Source organism: Talpa europaea (genome assembly GCF_964194135.1).
Source record: "Talpa europaea genome assembly, chromosome: 14".
NCBI classification, from domain to species: domain Eukaryota; kingdom Metazoa; phylum Chordata; class Mammalia; order Eulipotyphla; family Talpidae; genus Talpa; species Talpa europaea.
In genome coordinates, this window is record NC_140082.1 from 25597551 (window position 1) to 25624010 (window position 26460).

At 34.3% G+C, this 26460-nt stretch overlaps 1 protein-coding gene across 1 annotated transcript; it reads right to left on the reverse strand.

Annotated features, from left to right (window-relative positions):
• Nucleotides 1-6459: 6459 nt before the first annotated feature.
• ARL5B (ARF like GTPase 5B) lies at nt 6460-26250 on the reverse strand (the record flags this gene model as incomplete). The annotated part of the gene is made up of 6 exons (XM_084253026.1): nt 6460-6508; nt 7907-8058; nt 9237-9320; nt 12348-12495; nt 14018-14078; nt 26202-26250. 6 exons carry the CDS (start codon nt 26248-26250, stop codon nt 6460-6462), a joined length of 543 nt encoding a protein of 180 aa, XP_084109152.1.
• Nucleotides 26251-26460: the final 210 nt, after the last annotated feature.

The window sequence follows — 26460 nt, forward strand, 5'->3', positions numbered from 1 at the left end:
TCCTGTTAACTTGGGTAAGTAGGCATGCAAGCAACTCATTATAACATACTTGCAGAAATAAAAAAAATTATGAGAACCAGCAACCTAAACTTATAATATATAAAAGCTTTTTGTTATAGTATAATGAAGCTATTAAAAAATTTAGAACATGTTTTTGAAACAATCCCACCACTAGAAAAACATGCTTTGAACCATTTCAAGAAGTGATATGAATACATTAAGTAATTTGTTTGCTTTTAAAATTTTCATTATTAATGCTTATCTATTGGATCAACAGCACACATTTCAGTTGGTTGGTTGGGATTAAGCAGCAGTTTGTGGCATGAAAGATATTTTTTCCCCTCTGTATAACACTAGGAGACTTACAGAGATCGAATTACAGTTTTGGCCTTATTAACACCATCTTCTATTTGACTAAGCTGTTTAGCTAAGGCATTGTTACAGTTTCTATAGAGAGTCTAAAGTTTGTATTTAAACTTAAGAAATAAACATAAATGTAAATATAGACATGAAGTAGTTTTACATTTTGAAAATATAAGTATATTATACAGGGCCTGCTGTTTCCTCTTAAATGCTCTAAAGCACCAATTAATGTTAAGATGGCAATGTGTAATTATAATCAATATATTCTGATTAGAATACATGCAAGAGCAAGAGCAAGGTTGTAACTGCTTTTCATTTTAATTTTTTTAAGACCATGCTCTGTGCACTAGATGAATGAAGTAAAATTCATAACTACTACATAACTGAAGAAAATTGTAATCATTATTTTCACTTTTAATGAGATAGCAGCTAAACTTTTAAAAACCAAAATGAAAAGTTTTCATAATGACACTGAGCAGTTTACTCCAAGAGAACAAAATAAGGGCTGTAAAGTCCCTTCATTTCCTGAGGGAAAAATCTAAGATTAAAATGATTATAGTGTTTATGAATAGGGCCAAAATATGTAAGGAAATATAACAAAACCAAGATCAACAGATAGTCATTTGATACCTTATCAACAATGATGGAAATATATTCACAGTATAATATATATAGTCAATCAAACTTTAGGACTTTTCCTTTCCTTATTTGTATTAATTATTGACTGTGCTTTAATGAAGACAATTTGTGGCGCTGCTACTCAATGTTAGCCCTGCTGGTGGTAAACAATAATAAAACAAAACAAAATACCCACAGAATGCTATCCCTTAGCTGTGAATTTTGCATATTTCAAAATACAGTTTGGGTGACGGGGATATTTATGGGGTGGTACCACATCCCACAAACTTGAGTAAAGCACCTTATGGATTGAAAATGAGGTAATTTTTCAATTAAAATTTTACAAGTTTATGCAAGAGAACATTCCCATTCTTCTCGAATGGTTTTTTTTATCCAAAAGACATGCACAGTACATTTTACTACCTCTTGATTTCTATGAGAAAATGTAGACTCTAATGATTTAAAAAAATGCAAAACATGTCTTTCTATGACTACACTTCTAAATTCTGAAAACCTGCTTAGTCGTCAGTCCTTTGGCCACATTAAAATTCATAGGCCATCCGGGTCTACTATAAAAAATTGGTTTTAGGTGCCTTAAATGGGGGTAATCCATTGTTTTCAATCATATTTTCTATTACTTAATATCCTGCTGAAGACTTTTCTACCCCATGTTTATCTTCAAGTATTCTAGGATTTATTTCTAGGTATACCTCAAAACCTTCAAATTAACATTTCCCAAAACCATATACAACATTTCCCAAACCACATGTAAAATTGAATTCTGTTGAACACATATTTTTTCTACCTCAAATTTAAAAGAGTAGTTGAAAATATATTTTTTTTATTGGCTTCTACTTTAGCTTTGGACACCTAGAACTCTTAAAAAATACTTTTTGGGAACCTGGCTTTTAGATTTCAGTGCTCATGGTAATGCTGAATAAAGAGTTTTTTGAAAAAACTAATCTTAAATAGAAATTACTTTCAGATTTATACAGACATTTGTAAAATATTGACTTCCTAACTGTATTATTCTTTCAATACTAGAAAGGTAAAAAACTGGAATTTTGGGTGGCATTTAAAGCCAATAAATTCTAAACAAACTGATCACTATCATCTAATTAAGCAAAAGCCAGGAAAATAAGCAAGGTATTCTCTAGCAGACAGTATTTACAACACACAATGGAGATTTTATGAGCAGCTTAACATAATTTTCTTAGCAATATGGCTTATTTTCTCTTTTGCATTGCCATTAACTATTAGCTTAGTTTACACTAAGCAACAATAAATAAATGATACTTCCTTTTCTTGATTGTTTTCATGTGCTAAATGAAATGATAGTGGAGATGTGACTCTGAATTTAATTTTATATTACATGTCTTTCCCTAGTATTTTCGTTTTTCAATTTTAATAAGTGTACATAAGGATTCAAGATTTTAAAACCCAAAAACATGCTAGAACTCCAGTTTGCTGAAGTTCCTCAATATGGCAAAAACAATAGGAAGGTCAAGGACAGTAACTGTCTAAGATTAACTGGACAAACAACGGCCAAATAAAGATTCACAGCCACTTCTTTAGCCTAGCCAGCACAATATTCTACTAGATACAAGATACCACACTGCAACTTGAAGTGACTTTACCTTGGCAATATGTGATATTGTCTAAAACAGAAATGGATTTAAAGCCATATATTAGATTCATAGAATTAGTATTTGAAGTTAAGTATCAAAGGAAGTTATGCATTTGTAGGCAATACTAGTACATTTTTTTCCTACTGATAGGGTGTTACATAGTTAAGTATTAAGTGAGAGAGCTAGTTAGAAACAAGTAAGTTTATAATTGGTCCTAAGAAACTACACCAAAAAGATTTTTTGAAAAAATAAAGCTCTTAATTTCTTTAAAATTTCATTTGCTTTGTGATTCTGCATAACTCTTTAGAGAATATTGTTTATAATGTTGCCTATATAATCCAAACTCATTGTTTCCATAGGAAAATAATTATTTTCTCTTTTTGCTATAGATAATGAAATTTAATTTATGCTTAACCAAAAATGGCTATGGATATAAAGGTGATATGTAATTAAAAATTACTTTTAATAATGAAATTAGAACTTACTATCTTTCCTCTAATGAATATAGAATAAAATCACATCTTTAAGCATACCAACATAGAACTTAAAAGCAAAAATTATGTCAGTTTTTCAGTAGATTATCTATAATTTCAGATTTTAAGAAATTAAATTACACTAACAATACAAAATATGTAGTATATTACCATATAAAAGGGCCTGTTAATTCTATGAATTTTTGAATGGGCTTCAATAAGAATGATGCATTTAAATATAAAGAATTCTGTATGTTCGAAATTAAGAAAAATGCCTTACTTGAACTCACCAAGGGTAGCAGTTACATTTTAGTTATATTGAAAAAAATGGTCAAAATTTAATTTCTTTACCCTCAAATAAAGCAAATGTAGGGGCCTCCCTGGCAACGCAAGGGTTAAGATGCAACCTATGAAGCTATCCACAGCCACTGCAGCAGTTCAATTCCCAGCCAGCCAGGGAGCAACCCACATGGCGCAGCAGACCTCTCCTGACTTGCCTGCTGCTTCCCACAGCAATGCACTCAGGTCAATCTGCCTGTTATGTTTCCCACTCTGTCTCTGGTGAATCCTCTCACCCGCCTGTGCCTCTGACCTGTACCCCAGCTCTTATATGCAGAAATAAATAAATCTTAAAAAAAAAAAAAAAAAGCAAATGTAAAATAATCTTCTAGAAGTAATGTGGGTGGGTCCATTGCTCATCACTAATAACTAGACTGTTAGGCAATAAAGGGGTTGAAGGGTAGTGAAACTTGAATTATTTCAATGTTAATTAGCTGCTAATATGACTTCTAAAGAACAGGCACAGTACAAAATTGAGAACTGATTTCAAAACATGAATAAAAGGCACTAATCATAAATTTACATTTTTCATCAGTAAAAATTTACATTTTTACAGTTAGTTGGCTGATTTACAGTGAGTTTCAGAATCAATGCTTCAGTATTAGATACGTCCTTGGGTCAAAAACATTCTCTTGGAGTAAAAGATAATCAGTTTTCATATTACCGTAACAGGAAACACCCAATGAGAACCTATAAAATACTTTAAAAAGTCTTACATGAATTTCCTAATTAAACTTTTCCCAATTGTTGATACAAACTCTAGTTAGACGCCAATTTCATCTTTAATACCAACCAACATAAATAATTTCTAATCCAAAACTAAAATTTTTTTAAAAAAGGATTTATAAAATAAAAGTTATTTTAAAAATTAAATAGCAAACTTGAGTCTACACTAATAGTTTGACAAATACAATTAACTATTAAAAACACTTTCAATATAATGCTGATGTGGTACTATAAAAAATAACTATATAATTCAATAGAAGAAAATTGAGCCAGCCAATCTTATTAGATATAGGAAGATAAATTTCATAATAAGAATGTATATAGGAGTTATTAAACATGCTTTTTCCCCCCCCCCAGAACAGGGTTAAGAGAACTATCTTCAGTATTTTGGCTAAACTATATAACCAAGACAGAAATTTCAGCAAGGTGTGCTTTAGGTAAAATGTTTTTTTCCTAATTCCAGTCACCACATACACACCACAGAGCATTCATATTCATTCATATCTGCTTTTCTTTCATATCCTTGATTATGGTGTATATGAAAAAGAAAAAAAAAATGTATCCTCTACATGGTATAGAACCACTAAGAAAAAGGTTCAAAACAAAACTAATAAACTAGTTCTCAAGGTCAGAAAGTTTTTCTCTGGCCATTTTTCAGTTCTAGGGTGTGTTACTACTAAACAGAAATCAGATAAATGTTATCAAATTCAACTAAATTAATTAGACTAAATAAATCAAATATACCTGAAAACTAAGCAAAATTTAAACCAACTTATAATAAAATATCTTAATTAAAATACCAATTTTGAACAGGTATTTTGATACTCTCATGGACACTAAATCCTATTTTTGACCCAAATGAAAAAAATACTGTAAGGATGAAGTACTATTACCTAAGTATGCATCTTATCCCTTTCATTATAATAAACATCACACACTTGAAGTAAAAAGGATCAAAATTATAACACCTCCTTCCCTCTTAAGGTATTCACTATTTATTGTTTCAACTGCCTTGAAAACTTTTTAATGCTATCCAATAAATAAAACTTTTGATGGAATATGATCTTTTTTCTTACTTTCTTTAAAATTTATAAATTGTTACTATATTAATTTTGAGTCTCATAGAAGTATTCTAAAAGTTAAGATTAAATTCAGCAATTTCCTATAATTCAAGAAAAGATTTTTTAACATGAGGCATAACTAATCATGGCAATTGTATCAGGACTATTTATTACACTAAAACCTCAAGAGGACTTAAGGGAAGTCATTATGGTTTAAGTAATATACTACTGGTGGTAGAAATGCTATTATAGACACAAGTTCGAATTTTAAGAAATGAAATGAACTGTTTATACATCTGCTTTAGCTACTGCCCAAAGCAGATATGATGTCCCTCATATAAGGAATATTTGAATTTTTTGCTGAAAATAGTTGTTAACAATTGATATTAAAATATATACCAGTGACTTTTAAATTTAGTGCTGGTATGTTTTAATAATGCTTGGTATCTCCACAAAACATGACAAATTTAAAATATCAGACTTACCTAAAATATTCACCATGAAAGCTGAACTTTCAACTACTTTACCTTAATTAATTTTTAGCCAAAATGAATCTCAATTTGTAGGCAGAAAAGTGAATTAAATTCCTTTAGATAAACAGCTACTTAATTTACATGCTAATAGTAATGCAAAATTATTCCATCACTTTTAATATGTGGGGGAAGTTAACTTATTTAAAGGCAGTTCTCATGATGTTTAATCTTCCATATATATACATATATATCTTCTAGATTGATTTCTTTTTCTTTTCCTATGATAAGTTCTGTCCAAAAGATAAGTGGTTTAGAGAAGGGGGCAAATGTTTTGCGCTGGTTAAGTTCACCAACAGACCTGATGCTTTCCACTATTACTCTGTCAAACCAGTCATTCATTATCTGGTGTGGAAAGGGGGTGGTCAAGAAATAAAATATATTGGTCTTTAAAGTTATTACAATACTTCAGAAAACATTAAACATATGACAAACATTTCTTACAAGGCAGTCACTGAAAAATTAGAATAAGCAGTCAGAAGAATTCTGTTGCTGAAAACATAGTTACACATTACGTTCATCCAACTGAAGATTAGTGCATTAAAAAAAAAGTTAAGAAAACATCTTTTATGTTCCAGTTCAGCTGCACTTGATTCAAGTGTTGCTCATAGAGGTTTGTGTTGTTATAAATTAAACATGCTGCTGCCTTAGCAGCCAAAGGTACTAGGAAAAAATGTTCATGTCACAGAATAAATAGAGCAGTCTCTTTCGAGCTAAAAAGTTATCTCACACCAATCCGGGAGGTCATCCATTCTAGACCTTGGCATAACCTGAAATACAAAATAGAAATATTTATTTATTTTAAAAAATTATTTATTTATGCATACAAGAACTGGGGTACAGGCCAGAGGTGTGGGGGTGAGAGAATACACCAGAGAGTGGGGAGCAGAACAGGCGGATTGACTGAAATACACTGCTGAGGGGAGCATCAGGCGAGGCAGGAAAGGTCTGCTGCGCCATGTAGGTTGCTCCCTCACTGGGGATTGAACTCATGCTTCAGTGACTGTGGAGAGCTTTATAGTGTTGCGTCTTAACCCCTGTGCCATCAGGGAGGTCCAAAAATAGAAATATTTATAAAATGAAAAACTTTACACTTACAAATCAAAACCATCCTTATTTTTTTAAAAAGGTTTATTTTTATTTATTTATGTATATAAGAACTGGGGTATAGGCCAGTGTTAAGGGGTAGGGGGGCAGAGGGGAGGGAGGATTCACCAGAGACAGTGGGGAGCAGAACAGGTGGATTTACTGAAATACACTGCTAAGAGGAGCAGTGGGCAAGACAGGAGAGGTCTGCTACGCCATGTGGGTTAGATTCCTGGCTGGGGATCGAACTCGTGTCTCAGTAGCTGCAACAGCTTGATGGTACTGAAACTTTAACCTCTGCGCCACAAGGCGCTTATTATTTTTAAGTCTTAACTAGTTCTACTATAATTACTCATACATTTAAGTGACAATATTCAGGTAATAGTATACTAAGTGGACTTTCTAAGTGTAAGTAAAAAAAAAAAATCTACCTATAGTTATTATAAGCTATTTCTAATATGAGAAAAACTAATAAACGTTAAGATTTGAGGATAGATTCCTGGAAATAAACTGGGTGATATGTGTACAACATACTGGGTTCTCACTGGTCTATTACACCAAACTCAAGTTCTTAGGAAAGGAAGAATACAGTAAATTGGCCGTTGTCTCAAAGTTTTTTTGTGTACAAGTATGATTCTAAGAGGACTCCTGATAATAAAGTATACTATTGTGGAAAACCAGGAGCTTTGGTTTAATTAAGCTCTTGTAGAAAATGTGAAATTTCTTGGAAGTGTTCTCTTTTTTAATTCAGTCAATATTACAGTTCCCCCCATCAGTAAATGAGAAATGCCAGGAATGAACAACTGAAATTTTGGATTGTGAAACAATGCAAAAGTTTGTTATGCCTTATTTGGGTAAAACATTCCCTTTATATTAAAAGTTATAAAAATAGGTTAGTAACTTTGTTATACTACAATTTAACAACAGTAATGACTAAAATTATTTCAATTTTATAAGTCTGAGGCACATTATAAAAACAATCTTTAACTAAGAAGAAAAAAGGAATACGATCAAGGAAGAAAACAAGTCTACCTAAAAAAGTTTTAAGAAACAAAGTCATACCTTTCTTTATTAGCACTTACCCTTCTCCTGTTAAAGCACAGCAGGACTGAATGTGCCATGGATGATCCTTAATTGAACTAAGGGTGAGGTATTTAGAGATTTCAGCTGCTGTCATACACCCTTTCATATCCTGTTTATTTGCAAAAATAAGGACTGCAGCCTTCCGTAAATCCTGCAATCAATATGAAATATTCCTAATAAGTGTAATATCATAACTCAAACTAATGAATCAGGAGAGTAAAATATGCCCTTTTGGACAGTTATAATGAAATTCCTCTACTTTAAGATAGTTAAATACAAATAAATAATTAAAAATTTTTACTGAAGTATAAATTATCTCAAAGAACCATGATTTTATGATTTATTCTAACAAAGATTAACTAACATAAGCTAGTTGTTTTTCTATTGTTGGGCCAAAGATCAAGCTAAAAATAATAAAATAAACCTGAATTTTAAGTACACATTTAAAACCATATAAACAATATTCTATTAGACAATTATGTAGCCAAAATTCTACCGTTTCTCCAAAATGTAAAGGAGAGTACTGAGGACGAGTGAGGGCTGGGCAATAATTATTTCTTATCAGTCTTTGTATAACTTAAGCTCATTGATTAATGTTTGCTGCAGCTGTGTTTAAACTATCAGAGCATTAGAAATAACCGTAACATTCATTGGTAGGAGCATAAATCAACTGTGGTGTATACCTACTCATAGTTAAGGAATAACTCAAGATATACATACTAACATGGCTAGCATATATGATGCCATCATATAAAATTTTATGAACATGGAATATAATACTCTGTACAACTAATGGGTACAAAAAATGCACGGTAAATATAAAAGTGTACACAGAAATGATAAATACTACCTTTGGACAGTGGAACTACTTTAAGATTCTTGAAGAAAGAAGGGAAGGAAATCAGATTAGAAAGGTCTCGTAAGATATTAATATCTTATTTTGAATGTTGGGTGCATGAATGTGTTTCATTGACTTTTTGTTATGTGAACTATATAGAATTAGTGACCTCAAATTATTCATTAAAGAGTTTTCAGTTATTTTATAATCTTGGGGATAAAATGCATTTTTATCTTTCTTATCTTAATTTATCAGACTTTCTAAGGCATGAATAACTTTAAACTCTGAAAAATCTTTTCAATAACTATAGTTTACAAATTAGTGTTGGGTTAAAGTTTGAAAAATAGAAATTTTTTTACTTCAAGACTTCCATCAACTTAATATATTCAACTTTGTTAAACATGAAATAACCAACATGGCATATTAATCTTTGTAAAAAATCAAAAACAGTACATAAATAACTATTGTTTATGTTTGCTTTCAAAATTTACCTCATGAGCCAACATTCTGTATAATTCTTCTTTCGTAATAGCTAGTCGTTCCCTGTCAATGCTATCAACAACAAGAATGATGAACTAGAAGACAATTAAAAAGAAAGAAAATTGAATGGGGTGCTGAAATTTTCTGTAAAGCTACTCTCAAAATGACAGACGTACTTTCCTTACATGGAATCATTACTATAAATTGGTCTATTGCTTTCTCATCATAAAACATTTATATCATACTGAATCAAATCAAGCTATTAAATCCAAATGTTAATACTAAGAAAATTCCTAACTTCAACAAATAAAAACCATGCCCAAGTTTATTTTCAAAAACAGTGATGTTTGAATGCATAATACTTTGTAACTAAGATTTATTTTAAAATGCAGGTTATTTTTAAGGAAAGTCACAGTAATTTAAATAACACTTTAACTAAAACTTAAAAGTACTTTATAATCACTCATTTAAGTAATGAATATTTTATGTTTAAAACAGTCTCTTGCCTATTAGAAAGACACACACAAGCTAGAATGAAAGAAAAATAAATGTACATTAAAAAAAAATAATAATGAAAGCCATTTTTATATAAGAGTATCAACAATAAAAGCTCACAAAAATATGCATTTAACCTAGGTGTTAATATGCTAAAAAAGATGCAGGTGAAATTAAAGAGAGGAAACAGAAAGCTGTTTTGAAAAAAAAGTGGTTCTCCCCAAGAAGTGCTGCAGAGGATGCAGAGAAAGAGGGACCCTAATTACAATGTTGGTGCAATTAGGAATAGCCATTTTGGAAAGCAATCTGGATTTACCTTAAAAAACTAAAAATGGAAATGCTTTATGACCCAATAATCCCACTCTTGGGATCGATCATGAAACTATCAACTCAAAAAATCAGAATCTCTATAATGTTCATTGCATTATGTAGAACAGCTAGGACAACAGCTAGGACATGGGAACAACCCAAGTACCCACCAGTAGAGGATTAGATTAAGATGTAGTATATTTGCACAATGAAATATTACTCAACCACATGGAAAGATGAAATGTTGTCACTGACAGCAAAACAGAAGGATTTTGAGGGAATTTTGTGTAGCAAAGACAGTCAAAATGACAAAGATATATATTGGATGCTTACATAGTGGACAATTCACCAAAATAAGAAATACTTATAAAAATGATCAGACACTAATAAACAAAGTAAGGTTCCTGATACTAAGGAGGAGGAGAGGCAAAGGATCAAAGTGGTATAAAGGAGAGTGTTGAAGGGGCAAAAAAAAAGTCTCACATGTTAAAAATATAAAGCATCTATAATAAGAAAAATAAGAAATATAATGAGAAAGGGACCCTAAAGCCCAATATCTGATGCAGAAGAAAAAGTTAAGAAACGGCACACATGGCATTTAGAATGAACAAAATATGGTAAAATAACTCTCAGTTAATGAGAGGAAGGTGTCAGGAATTATTTAACAACTATAACTCATTGTATTATAATGGAGACATATCCGATTTTGGATGACACCTGTCATAGCATCGACGGTGAACAAGATGACATGGGTGAAATAAGCAATCAGGGCAACATCACAGATAAGATCCCTCTGAGGAATTGAAGATTGCAAATGCGATGTGCTACACTGGTATGCTATAAGACAAGTTCTTTGTAATTTTTTAAAATTACAAGTAATTTTGAAATACTTACAGAAATAGTTTATTAAAAAGCACATTCATGCTAATAGCATTAATGTGGAACCAGGATAAGACTTCTAGAGTTTCAGTAATTTCAGCAACCATCCCTCTGTAGTGCTATAACATACATAGATCATCTAGGACCAACTCATCTATTCATCAGGTAACCACTATTTTCACATTTGTAGTTAATTGTGAATTCTGAAAAAAGTACCAACACCTAAAATGCTATTCTTCCCTCACTAATATATTTTAGTTTCATAAATTTATTTTACTGTAGAAATATTACACTAACCTATGACCTTAACATTTACTTACCGAACTATCCTCCCCGTGAAATAAAAAAAAAAAAAACTAAGTGTTGCCTCAAATACTGAATATCTGATATGCCATATTGGTTTGACCAGTCATATACTACACTAGAAAACATACACATATATACATTTGCTATTATAATAGAAGTCTGTATTTTTTTTGTGTGTGTTGTTGAGCATTGTGGTTCTCTTTGGAATGGTTCTCCTTGGCCTTTCTCCAGGTATCAGAAGACTTCACTGGCTGGAGGAATGTCTGTTTCAGATCACTGAAGATCCGATCGGCTAAATTCAGTTTATCTCTCCAAGGACAGTGTCACTGTTTCACCCCACTTGTCACCTAGTCTGTCACTTAGTTTAGAAGGGCTCTGCCCAGCTATTTGTTTAAAAGGGCAACTTACACACAAAAAATTCCTTGCATAATACCCCCACCTGTTCCATTACCCATCCTCAAAAACAACAGCAAAATAACCAGTTTTTATGAGGTTTTACTTTAGAAAAATAATTGGTTAGGTGTTCCTCTTTAAAGAAAAATTATGGATGCAATGTGCACTAGTACTCTCAAAGATGAACCTGTTAATTGCACTCTGTGGTTTTAAAATAATCTGCCTGTAAGATAGAGAAAAAGGTATTCCAAACATGTTCACCATTTTTGCTCTAAACTAGTAAAATAATGAAATGAGTGACAGAAAACTTTGGAGGATGGCCTGCAAATCCACTTGCTTTTAAATTAAAATAAAATCTCACCAAAACTTTGAATGTTCAATTCATGTTATTGTACTAAATACTTCTTAAAATATTTTACTCTTCCCCAAAGTAGGGCCTCCTAAAGTTGTGAAACCTTGGGGAAAGCTATATAATTTATGCTAGGGTTCTGATTTCTCCCACAATGAAGATATTAAAATATTACTGTGAGGGCGAATGGAGAGGGTCTATGCAAAAACAACCAACCAACTAATAACAGTCCCTAGCATTTTTCTTTCTTCTTGCCTTTTTTATTTGGAATCTTTAAATTCTTACAAAAAGGAACTTATTAAAAGGTAACTGTCTATATGCGTATGTATAGCCGATTTGTGGGCTTGTGTTTTGGTTCTTTTATTAAGATTCATAAATAATTTTAGTATACCTCTGTGTTTGAGTAATACGTGTTCCAGGATGACCGCAGTGACTCTTGACCACCAATATCCCACATGAGAAAATGAGTGTTCTTCACAACTATTTCTTCAACATTGCTTCCAATGGTTGGAGATGTATGAACCACTTCATTCATTAAGCTGTGAAATACAGACACGGTAACACTCATAAATCTTGAGAACCTGAAGCAAGTTCTCTCTCTGTATTTTTAAATACATCAACCTTCTTTGTTTGCACCAATATTGGTAATCATTAGCATCAAAAATAGACCTTTGAGAACAACGGTACAAAAAAATATCTAGACAAAGAACAATTTCTAAAAGAAGACTCCTTTTTCATTTAATGGAATAAAATGGTTATCTTGAAAGAAGAGAATGGTGTTGTGCAAGTTTACATTGTTGTGTCCCAAAGAGCCACACCCCATTGACAGAGCAGAACCCATAGCCCATCCTGAAAGAGCAAGTTCCTAGGTGTCTGTGACATCAGTACTTGCAAAATAGCAGCAATTGAATAGTGGGCTACCTATAATTTGAATAGTGTCTATGTAAGAGAATTGAAACTTGGGTCAGTCATAAAAATTAGTTCAGGCCTATTAACCTAAGCTACAGTCTTAAAAAGCGAAAGCTAAGGGCAAATGGATATTTTAATTAAAAGTATAATTAAAAAGTATAATTAAATATAAATATATTTAGAACAGATGCTTATACCACATGCATAATCATAATTATGGTTACGTTATATTAAACTCTCGGGTTTTATATTGAAGTTATGCTCTAATTATTTCAACAATGATGATGAGTTTTTGAAATGTTTATATTTGATGTTAAAGGCAAAGTCACATTAAAATACCTAGTGGCCAATGACTGAAGGTTTTAAATAAAAATAATTACTTACTCAACTCTAAAATAACAAGCCATAAGTTAGTATGTTTTTAGCAAAGGAGTTGAAGAATAAATTAAGCATTGCTTAAGTAAAATATTTCTGGAGAACTGTCAGTTGATATATTTAAGACGAGGTGGGAAGACTTAGGAGCCACACAATGGTGCACTCTATTTTATAATCACTTGTTAAAACACTTGGGACATAGATCCATTTTCACTGCCTAACAAGAACTATTTCCTTGGCAGTGAAAGGATAATGGGAGGTTCTTTGAAAAGTCATTTAATGGGCTGCAAGATTTCCTTAAAGGATTAATGTATTTCTCTGATAGTCTTAAACTTCTCGCTGTTGCAAGCTGCTAAGGCAGTATTTTCACGGGTAAGCTTTATTTCTTTTGACTTGACAAGTCTTGCTATGTTAAACAATTCCAGAGCTATTAGAAGAGTAGAGATAGTTTCGTAGAGATAACAATCTATTCACATGAACCTCAGAGTGAGTGAACTGAGTGAAATGTACTTCTCATCTCACTCCAACACTACACACTACATGCTTGCTTTATTTTAATTTAACATTCTTTCCTTCAAGGCCAGAAAAAAGTTTTGAAGACTTTAGCAAACATACAGCAGTTTATTTTATTCACTTTTTAAATAAATTTTATGTATGGTAAAATATATCAATAAAACCGCATGCTTTACATTTTTCCATTACATTATAATGGCATCTCATTAATTATACAAAATTGGTTCCAATAACAAAAAAAAGAAAATTGTTTAAATTACTTACAATTGATAAAGAATTGTGGTTTTCCCAGCATTATCCAGTCCCACTATAATTACTTTGTGTTCTACAAAAAGAAAGCAAACCATATACATTTAACACTGCTGCATATTAAAAGTGCATGCTCTCAACATGTGGATTATTAGTTACCTAATAAGATTTCACTGGATATTTATTATTAGATTGTTAAAATATAGAACAAAAGAGAGCTTTATGTTATCAGGGCTTCCTGCTTTAAGTGGGGCAATCTTTTATATTCTCTACCTATTTCACATTATTTTATAATGTGACATGGGTAAGAGGGAAACAGAAGAGAACTTGGTCTTATACAGAGATTGGGTGGGCAAATCCAAACACCCATTTGACAAGACATTATGATCAAATATTTAAATTTAAAAAAAAAAGTGTTTTACACTTGCCATTTCTACTAATCAAATTAGCTTTCTATCAAGTTGTTTTAATACTTGGATATATCCCACCTACATGTACCAAGATTTTTTTTTTCCCTTTCACTTAAAAATTCAATTTCAAACATAGAAGTGAAGAGCTCTCCTTATCACTTATAACACACAGACCCTCAGTTTTTTGTACTTTCATTAATTTACAGAAAAACAATTATTTTTAGTCCTTAGTCCTTTTACAATCTGGATTTTTTTTAAAGATTTATTTATTTGTACAAGACTTGGGGTACAGGCCAGAGACACAGGAGGGTGAGAGGATTCACCAGAGACAGAGTTGGGAGCAGAACAGGCAGAAGGACCAAAAACACTGCTGAGGGGAGCAGCAGGCAAGACAGGAGAGGTCTGCTGCACCATGTGGGTATCTCCCTGGCCTGCTGGGAATTGAACCCACACTGCAGCGGACAGCTTCACAGAGCTGTGCTCAACCCACTGCGCCACCAGGGAGGCCCTACAATCTGGATTTTACAACCTTTTTGAACAAGTACTGGTCTTTACACAAGAATAACCTCTCCAGTACCCTCTTTCTGGTGCCATGCATGAAATAGTCACTTGTTTCATAAGTAGTTAGTTCTTAAGGACCATCTAATCAGTCTGTTAAGGGTTCTGAAACCTCCTATGAACATGGAAGAGAAACACTCCAGATAACCATATTTTGTAGATTTTAACCTACATAAAATATATTAAAGATTCTCTTCAGGGTGGAATGCTTAAGTTTCTACAAGTGAATGTCAACAGGTTATGTGAGGAAGTTCTGCCTCCCTGGTGGCCCAAGGGGTTAAGACGCAACCTATGAAGCCAACCACAGCCTCTGCAGCATGAGTTCGATCCCCGGCCAGGGAGCAACCCACATGGCTCAGCAGACCTCTCACCCGCTGACTCCCCTCACTCCTGACTCACCCGCTGCTCCCCTCAGCAGTGAATTTCAGTCAATCTGCCTGTTCTGTTCCCCACTCTGTCTCTGGTGAATCCTCTCACCCCCTGCACCTCTGGCCTGTACCCCCATTCTTGTATGCATAAATAAATATTAAAAAAAAAAAACAGGTTATGTAGGTTATGCAAGGAAGTTGCCTTAGGCACAACATGATAAAGTGATTTGTTGTCAATGATTTAAATACATTTTGTATCAGAACACTGCAACCTCTGATGAACTGTCAAAGTTCTGGTTACACAGAATCAAATATCAGGTCATAACCCTAAAGTGTTAACATTGCATCAGTCAAAACATGGCCATAATTCACAGATAAAATTCTAGATGACATACTCTCTTTTTATCTTCTGACTTGAATGCTGTAGGTGCTGTTGTTAACATTGCAGGACAAATGACATAGTCTTCTGGAAGGGCTATTTTCACTATGGCAGAAGCTGCTTTGTAAAAAACAAAACATGTTTTCCTACCGTAACTCACAATTGTCCTTTTTTGACTTTCAGATCATATTTCCTAATTTCTAATGGAGCCAATCTTGAAATGTTGCCCTGTATTTTTCCCTTACAGCAGGCAGTCACTAGCCTAAAGTTAAATTACAATTTGGTATAGATAATTGTGTCGAAAAAGGGAACAGAGGGATGGTATCAGATGGTTCACTGTTGAGGCAGCTCAAGTGAACAATAAGGGTATTTTCAGTCATCTTCATGCTTTGTATTATTATGATAATCATATTATTATGATGATCACATTAGTGAAGGTCTATAAGAATACTAATAAATAATGTATCATTATGAAAGGTTGGTGAGTTTGAATAAAGTCTGAACTAAGTCAGGGGTGACAAACCCTGAAGGTGGACAGAGTATGAATTTCACTAAAGTTACAAAATGTTTCAAATGGCTGATTAACTTAAAGTCTTTTTCAGATCCCTGTTTGAAAAATTTACAGATAAACTATTATTTGTTTGAACAGGTATTGATAGGGAACTCTAGCAATTAATACAAAAACACACATTTTCAAATCCCTCTTATGATAAAAGTACATACATCTATTTTTTAAGCAAGCTAAGGCCTATCTCCTGATGTTAAAATTATCAACAATTTTAATTGCTGAACAGCTAAGTGCCACTTAAATGCATCAAATAACCAGGGGTTTATTTTAAATCCTTTCTTTGAAAAATCTCTCTTACTTATACAACAGTGAAATCAAGTGCAAAGGGCATTTATTAAAAAAAAGTACATAATAAAAGCTGTTTGTACACTGTTGCATAATTAATTCTTCCTTCAAATGCTTCTTTTGTACTTGGTTACTACTGTAGTATGTCAATGACCAAATGCCAGCTAGTGATGTTTTTACCTATTCAAGGAACAATGAGAAAAACATGGACAGTATGTCTTGTTATTGTAAGCGGAAACTGGAATGAATGTGTTGCTTTAAATAGCAACAAGTGGTATCCAGATTTTCAGATTAATACAAACCAAAAGCATAACTACATGCAGTAGTATTAGATATTGCTTGATGTTAAAATAGAGAACTTCATCCTTAAGAAGCATGACTTAGGGCATCTGTTCTGTATTGTCTTTTTGGTTGGACATACTCAATAGGCCATATCCAGATCTTATTTATCTAAACTATATTAACTGTCAAAGTGATTTCTTATGAAAGTAGCCTTGAAAATTAATTTCCTTAGAATTTTTTTTTGTTCACCGCAGATACGATAAGATACTTATAAATTTGTACTTCTTATATTACCTGGCAATAATTTTTATTGTTTACCTAACAGGTTAAAAAAACTTTCAAAATATGGGTCAGGTCAGTCTTAAAGTTAGAAAGGATTTATCCTAAATGTCAACTTTTTAATTGCTGCCACATCAAATGTGCATTATACATTTAGCACTGTTTTTATTTACAGAGCAGAGAATAGAGATTTCCATTTCAGTAGATTAAAATGTAAGGAGAAAATTTTACAATTACATACTTTTACAATTTCAACTGATTTTCAACATGCATATGTGGAGCTATATATTCTTTTTAAAAATTTTTTTGGGGATTCATTCATTCATTCATTCATTCATTCATTCATTTATTTATACAAGCACTGGGTACAGTTGGAAGCGCAGGAGGGTAAGAGAATTCACTAGAGCCACAGCGGGGAACAGAACAGGCAGACTGACAAAATTGACTGCTGAGAGGAGCAGCGGGCGCGGCAGGGGAGGTCTGTCATTCCTTGCCGGACCCTCCCTCTCCAGCAGCTGGGATCATCGAACCAGTGCTGCTGAGGTTGCAGGCAGCTTCACAGCCCAGCGCTCAACCGCTGTGCCACCAGGGAAGGCCCTGGAGCTATATATTCTCAATTTCTAACTCCTCAAGCAACTCTCCATGAAAATAAAATTTAGTTATATACTGAAACACAGTTTTTAGCTAACCTCTTTTTTTTCCCTCAGCTATGCTTAAAAAGGACAAATTATAAAATGGATAACACTAAATTCACTATTTAGAATGGAATTTATTTAAAAAAATTACCCTCTTGTTTTCCAGTAGCATTATTAAAATAAGTATGTTGTCACAAAGCATAAATTGTCCATGTTAAGGACAGTTGCATATGCTGAAATCAATTTTCAAAAGAAAATAAGAGTACTTGCTTATAGGCAAATATGTAAAATATGACTAACAAGAAAAATAGTAAGAGGAACGTCATAAAAATAAGTGGAAAAAAAAAATCAAATTTCTTTTCTCAATTTAATTAACACAAGGAAACACACTTCTATTACTTTTACTTGTCTAAAGTTTGTTTAATGGCCCACTAACAGGATGCCTCCCAAGCTCTGACAAGATTGAGTTTACAGTCTTAATAATGATAAATGAGAGCTTATTAGAAACTGAAAACAAAAACATCCTTCTAGTAAACAAGGAGATTAAACACAGATAAAGCAAAATGATCAGAGTCTAAACTCTATAATCACAGAATAAGGTGTCTATAATTCTCCCTCAACTCTGACTTCAGAGTTTGATCAGGAAACGATATTGAAATCCTTCCTTTCCCAACCTTCTCTCTCACACTCTATTCACTGATTAAAAAATCTCTGAGTACACTAAAGTCTGAAGTATAAAAGTAATGGTAAGACATCAACAAAGAAATACTGAAGCTGATCTAACGTAGCTAGTTCTCTAGAGGATTCAAATACCGCTCAGGTAAAAGTTAGGAACCGAAAGGCAAATGTTCATCTGCCCAATGTAATCCAGTTTTCAACTTTTCAACTTGTTGGATTATGATCATAGTCAAGAAATATATTTTACCTCAGCAACTAGGACACACATAACTGACATAGACGTTTCACAAGACAGTAAGTCTGTTAGCTTTCGATAGCTTCTATTTTAGAATGTTCATTATTTTTTAAAATACTGGCTCCTCATATTAAACTAACTTTATAACTTAGTTATAGCTGTTTTTAGAGTTTAGACTCTTTGATCATCCTGCTTTATCTGTATTTAATCTCCTTGTTTACTAGAAGGATTTTGTTTTTGTTTTTGTTTCCAGTAAGATATTATTATTATCTTGTTATGACTTATAACCTACTTATAGCTTGTTTTTAAACAAATTGCCTGGTAAGCAACTTGATGACGCACGATGCTCATAGCCAAGTTGGAGGTTTCTGGACTCCCAACTCTATTTCCACACCACCCCCCTTGCAGACACTGAACACCACAACTCCCAGCATGCCATGAACCAGACCTCCTTCATGGAGAGGCTGCTGGGAACTAGGCACAATAATGAAGGGCCAAACTGGATTTGTAACACCGAACATGTGTGTGCTCACTCTTTCACTGTCACTGGGGAGGCTTTAGTGTTTTGGCAAGTGTGACAACATGCCTCTCTTCAGAGACTGTGGTAGCTGTCATCTTGGTCCTCTGGTAGATTAAACTTTAATGGTACATTTTGAACTTTGGCCTTCTCCTTCTCTCCCAGTCCTGTGGGCCCTACCTTGTCTTCCTGCCAGAAAGCAACTTGAATTTATTCTCCTGGCAGCTCTGTTCATGGGCCTTGCTTGTTTGACAGAACTGGTACCCAAGAGGGATGGGTAATTTCAGAGTTTGGCTAAACTCTGACTTCAGAGTTTGATCAGGAAACTATATTGAAATTCTCTTTCCCCTACCTTTTCTCTCACTCTCTACTCACCAATTAAAAAAATCTCCTAGTATACTTGTTTACTCATGCATGTGTCAAAACTCCTAGAACAGACAACATGAGTTTACTCCTTAACAGTTTGGGGTTCCTCATTTTGCCCAGCATCAGCTTTGGTTCTCTGACCATGAGTGAGCCTCCCAGGTATGATAAACACAAGGAAAAGTAAAGCTTGGCATATTAAGGTCAATCTGCTGAAAATAAACATAAAGGGAAAAATCTGGATGGCAATAAGAGAAAAGTAATAAATAGGCTATGAAAAGAAGTATATCCCCTGACAAACTTGGGGGGAAGAATGAAGGTCAGAACAATGGAAGGACAACTTTAAGACAATAAAGAAATAAGAAATCAACCTACAATACAACCTACTATATTCAGCAGAAATGCAATGCAATTTAGGAAGGTAAGTAAACTAATGACATTACCAGATAAAATAAAGTTGAGAAATCACCACCAAGAGTCACAGTACAAAAATGCTAGTCTTTTTTTTTTTGGTTTGGCTTAAAGGGAATATATATATGCTGGAAATTAGAAACATCAAAAATAGTAATGTGGTTGGGCCTCCCCAGTGGTGCAGGGTTAAAGACACTGTCAATGGCTCAGGGGTTAAAGATACAGTGCTGTCTAGCTATGGCCAGCCACTACATGAGTTCGATCCCTGGCTAGGGAGATAACCCTCACAGTGTAGCAGACCTCTCCTATCTTACCCACTGCTCCCCTCAGCAGTGTATTTCAGCACATCTGCCTGTTCTGCTCCCCACTACATCTCTGGTGAATCCTCTCACCCTCCACACCTCTGGCCTCGACCCCAGTTCTTGTATGCATAAATAAATAAATCTTGGTTATAAAAGATTAAGGGAGAAAACAGTGTTAACTATACAGTTTCAAAGTTCTTATACTTGACAAGTGCATTAACTCTAAAGTAGAAGCAAAAAGGATGTATGTTATAATCTCTAGAAGAACTACAAAAATGCAAAAAGGAATTGCTGAAAGTCAATAGAAAAACTGCAATCCTTTAAAAAATCAGTTAACAGAAAGGAAGAACAGAAAAATAACAGAACACAAATACAGCTGGACAAACAGCACAAATAGTAAAAGAGCATGCCTAACTAGATCATAAGTCCAAATAGACCAATAAAATGAAATGTTCTAAATAAAACTGGACTAAAAATTTCAATTAAAAGGGAGAGAACTTCACATTACATAAAAAAAAAAAAAAATCCCACTATATGCTCTGGAGAAGAGACTGATACAGATTAAAATACAGACGTTTTGAGCAGGATTTAACAAACCTTAAACTAATAAACATTTACAGAAAATTGCACACAACTGCAGAATAAAAATTCAAATGCACATGCTACATGCACCAGAACAGGGTCTATGAATTTTTAAAAACAAATTTGAAATAATGTTTCTGACCACAAAGGAATAAGAAGCTATCTAGGCCAAAAATAAACTACCTAAGAAAATATCTGGAAGCTAAACACTTGTAAATAATCCAAACATCAAAAAAAAAAAAAAAAAAAACCACATAAAAATTTGTAAAACAGAAAATACAACATAAAAATTTGTGGAATGAATCCTAAGTAGTACTTAAGAGGGACATTTGGTGCTTTAAAATGTTTACACATGAAAGGGAAAAAAGATATAAAAACAATGACACTTCACCCTTAAGAATGAAGTGGGGAGAAAAGTAAAGGGAAGGAAGGAAATGAACAGCAAGAACTAGCAAAATAGAAAACAAGCAAAAAAAAAAAAAAAATAGAGAAAATTAAAAAAAGACTAACAAAAAAAGTTGGAGAAATGACATTCCCAGATTTCAAAATTTACTATGAATAGAAAGCAACTCAAGCCTCCTTTTCTGCACCTCTGGGTTGTGTGCATGTGACTATATCTCACTGTGTTTTCTTGCAAGACTTTCAGGATTAAGCAATTCCTGGCAAAGAAACAAAGCAGACTCATCCTATTCCCCCAATGGATTCAAATGAAAACTGGTGATAAAATCACATACAATTCCAAGAGAAGACATTGAAGAATCAAGCTAGGTCTTTAAGGAAAATTACATGAGATGGGCCTCCCTGGTGGTGCAACCTATGAATCTATCTGCAGCAACTGCTGCACAAATTTGATCCCGGCCAGAAAGCTACCCATATGGCGCAACAGACTTCTCCTGACTTGCTCACTGCTCCCCTTACGCAGTTATTTCAGTAGATCTTCCTATTCTGTTCCCCATTCTGTCTCTGGTGAATCCTCTCATGCCACACACCTCTGGACTGTAATCCAGTTCTTGTATGCTTAAATAAATAAATCTTTTAAAAAAATTGCATGAAGTGGCACAAATATGTTGTATCTAGATCACTAGCATCTTGACATATCACACTGAAAGCAACACTGCTGGAAGGGTATGTTTAGGAAATTATGCCTCTGAAAAACTAGACTTCCACCCAAATTAACAATTTCTACCCAGCAAAATCCCCAATAAGAAACCTACTCAAGGCCAAACTCACAAAGACAGAAAACACATAAGCAAAGTAAGAAAGTAAAGAATAGGAAGATCATAAGAGAGTAACAGTAACAACCACAGGTCACCAAACTAGACAACTTAGAAGAAAGAGGTAAGTTCTTAGAAACACACACACACACACACACACACACACATATCTATATAAACACACACATATAAACATACATGTTAGATATATACAAAAACATATATATGTTAGTTATGTTCTTAGAAACATATATACACACTTATGATTAAAAACTTGGATTTAAGACCTGAAATCATAAAATATACAGAAGAAAAGACAGGCAATACACTGCTTGACATGAGCTTTAGAGATGGGTTGGCTTCAACAGCAAGGGGAACAAAAGCAAAATTAAATAATCGGGAAGATACCAATCTAAAAAAAGCTTCTACAGTGAAAGAAATCTGCATCAAAGTGAGAAGACAGCCTACTGAATGGGAGAAGATATTTATACAACAAACCTCCAACAAGAAGCTAATATTCAAAACATACAAAGAACTCATAAAACTCAACAAATAAAAAAATAACCTGCTTGAATAGATACTTTTCCCCAAATAAGGAAACAGATGGCCAACAGGCTCATGAAAAGATGTTCAACACCACTAATCATATCAAATGCAAATCAAAACCACAATGAGATATTACCTCACATCTGTTAGAACTGCTATTTTCCAAAAGATAACAAGTGTTGGAGAAGAGAACCCTTAAATACATTTGTAGGATTGTAAAATGGTATAGCCATTATTGAAAGCAATATAAAGACTCCTAAAAAAAATTATAACTAGAAATGCCATACTATGTAGTTATTCCACTTATGGGTATTAACCCCCAAAATAGTGCTGAAATAAACATGAGGGTACATGTAACCCTATTTTTACTGCAGTACTATTTACAATAGCCAAGAACTGGATATAATTAAAATGTCTACCAACTTATATAGATGGATAAAGATGTGTGTATATAATAGTAAATTAAAAGAAGATGAAATCCTATTTGCAATGTGTGGATCTAGAGTGAATTATGCTTAGTGAAATGATTCAAACAGAAAGTCAAACACCTTATGATTTCATGCATATGTGGTGTACAGTGAAAACAAACATTAATAAAATAAAACAAAAACAAACTTTTGTACTACAAGACCAATTAATAGTTACAGGAAGGGCAGAAGAAAGAAGGTGGGTAATTCAAGAAAAAGGAGAAAACAGTATGGCAAAGGAAAGCATTGGATTTTGGTGGGAAACTTAATGCAGCATAAACATAACTTGAATCTCAATGGTGCACACCTGAAATGTTATGTCATAACACAACAACATAAAATGTTTGCAAACATAACCAAATTTTAAAATTATGTCCTTCACTGATTAAGAGTATCTAAATAGTAAGTCTTTTATCTTGAAACTATAGAAGAGATTATAAATTGCAGAGATTATATATTTTGAAATAGCTTTAGACAATATGTGCTTTAATATATTTTTCCTAGAAAGGTATCAAATTGATGAAATGTGTGGTACTCTAAAATGCCAGAAAGGGGAGGGGAAATGGGTGTGAGGTAAATACTGAAAGAAAGATAAGGGAAAGGAGTGCTTGTAGTAAGATAAACAGTTCTCAACTCTCTGCACATATGAATCATCTTGGCACTGATGCCCAGGCGACCTCACCCAATTCTTATTTAACTGTTCTGAAGGTGGGCTTTTGGCCATATTATTCTAATATGTAACCAGGATGGACTAATTAGAGTATTTCTGGATTAGATGCATTACCTTGGTAAAAAAGGAGAACGCAGAGGCTGGCAGTTAATTTTGATTCAGAAAGCAAAAACGCAAGACTAAGAGCTAATCAGTTCACATTATTCCTCTGATTTAAAAATAACATACAATGACCAAATTCTTCAATGGTTCCTGTGGTTAATGTCTTAATCAACTTACAAGTCTGTCTATGACCTGCTTCCCTTATCTACTTCTCCAACTTCATCTCCTCTAACTGCCCTAAAGGCAAAGTGAGCTATTTTCAGTTTACCAAACTGATTATTCTCCTATTTGCATATAAGTCCTTCTGCCTAGACTAGCAGGCCCCTTCTAGTCAGTTGACCCAATTTGTCTTGAAAACTCCTATTTATCTTTAAAGTCAAAGTACACCTTTTTCTGTAAAATCTTCTAGAAACCACCTGAGAAAAATTAGTCATTTCCTTCTTGCAGTCACCACTGTATTTTTATAGATATCTGTTAAATAATTTACCACACTGCATTTTTTCCATTGCCTGCCTCATTTATTGATCTTAAGAAGCTGGACAGCAACTAACTATGTTTTTTTTTTTTTTAATCTTTGTCTCTCAAATGCAGAACTCTGAACTAGCTTAGGGCCTAAGAATGTTAGTTGCATGAATAAATGAGAATAAAAGGACAGAATAACCACTAGCTCTAAAATTGCAACATGACAGTTAAAGGAAAATAAAAATACTGAATAATAATGGGGATTTAAGAGGTTGAAAAATTATGTGACTACATAAAAGCAGTTTAAAGTGTCTTTCATCATCTCCTGAATTTTACTTTTACATCCTTCATTCTTTTCCAGTATGATTAAGAAGTCTCACCCTATCACCCACCCCCCTTCCCAAAAAGATAGGGAGAGGAGATAGAGACATGGGACAGGTTATACAGTGAGAACCAATGACTGTAGTAGTATTTTATTTCTTAAACTGTGAAAAAAGACAAATAGATGATTATTAATCTTTATACTTTTTAACATGTCTTTAAAATGTTGCTTTACACAGTGCTGAATTCATGTAACAAAAATTAGAAAATACAAACCGTTTAAAAAATAATGTATTCTGGGCCTCTCTGGTGGTCCAACAGGTTAAGTCTCAACACTGGAAAGCTATCTGCAGCATGAGTTCCATCCCTGGCCAGGTCAACGCTGCTGCTCCCCTTAGCAGTGTATTTCAGTAGATCTGCCTGTTGTGCTCCCCACTCTGTCTCCAGTGAATCCTCTCACCCCACACCCCCACACCTCTGGCCTGTACCCCAGTTCTTGTATGCATAAATAAACCTTTAAAATGTACTCAATTTATGGATAATAGTCACAAGGAGTTAAATTCTAGCCATTCTAAAATCACATCAAAAATGTGTCTGCAATAACCGTATATTTACACACATAAGTTACGTGTTTGCACATATCTATCTTTATAACCTTGAGAAAAACTATTTTTATGCTCTTATCAATTTCCAGAAGTGAACTCGATCCATTTCATTCCCTTCACGTCTTAAATCCAGAAAAAAGATAGCATATTAGCAGCAGCAAATGGGTAGCATCACGAAACACTGATTTACATTATGTCCGGATATTAAATGCAAAATAAAACTAGTCGAATTTAAAAACTGGCTTCCATCACAAGAAAACATTAAGACAGTGCCTAAAACTCGACGACTTATCCGTTCCCTGTTCCCTATCCCCTCTCTTTAGAAGACATCACATCCCATTCTCACTGACTCAGAACAGGTTTTACAACTTCTTGGCTCTTTGGCTTTGCAACTTCTAGGTGTCTCACCACCAGTTCTGGACTAATTAGGGACACGCAGTATCCCACATAGTCCAAAGGCATTTAGAAGAAGTTTCTAACATCTAAGAAAGGAATAAAGGAAACCCACGTATCTCAGCAGGGCAACTCCTTCCTGAGTCCTGGAGAGCAGAGAAAAAGAACGAGCGGGGAGGAAAACAAAGCAATACCAGCCCCCCCCCCCCAAAAAAAAAAGAGTTAATAGGTTTCAGGGGCGGACACTATCCCGGGGCGAGACACAGAATCGGGAAGGGCCCTCCAAACCCCTCTAGCATCACCAGGTGCGTTCTGTTTTGCTTCACTAAAATCCAAAAATTCTTGGTTTTTGAATCCTGGGACTCTAAATACCCCCTTTTCCGACTCCCCGTTCTCTGCCACCTCGGGTCTCTCCCGCCCCATCTCCCAGCGTCAATCCCGAGTTTCCACCCGCGCCCTGGAGTCACTTCTCCGCGTTTCAGAACCTCCGCGTCCCCCCCGAGCCCCGCCGCTGGCGGTCCCAGACCCTCCTCGGACTCGGGCCGCCGCGCAGCTCCATCCTCTCACCTTGGTTACAGAAGAGGCTCCACAGTTTAGCGAAGATCAGCCCCATCATGAGCACCTCGACGGGCCGCGGGGTCCCTCAGCAGCAGGTGCCGCTGCGCCGGGTCCCCCACCGCGACGATGCCCGTGGGGAACCGGGGAGCAGCCGACTGAGACGGCGTGGCGAGGGCGCCGGGGGGGTCCACGCGCCTCAATCCGGCTCAGCTGGCCGTCCGAGGGCGCCGCGCCGAGTCCCCTACCGGACAGTCCTTTGTTTCGAGCC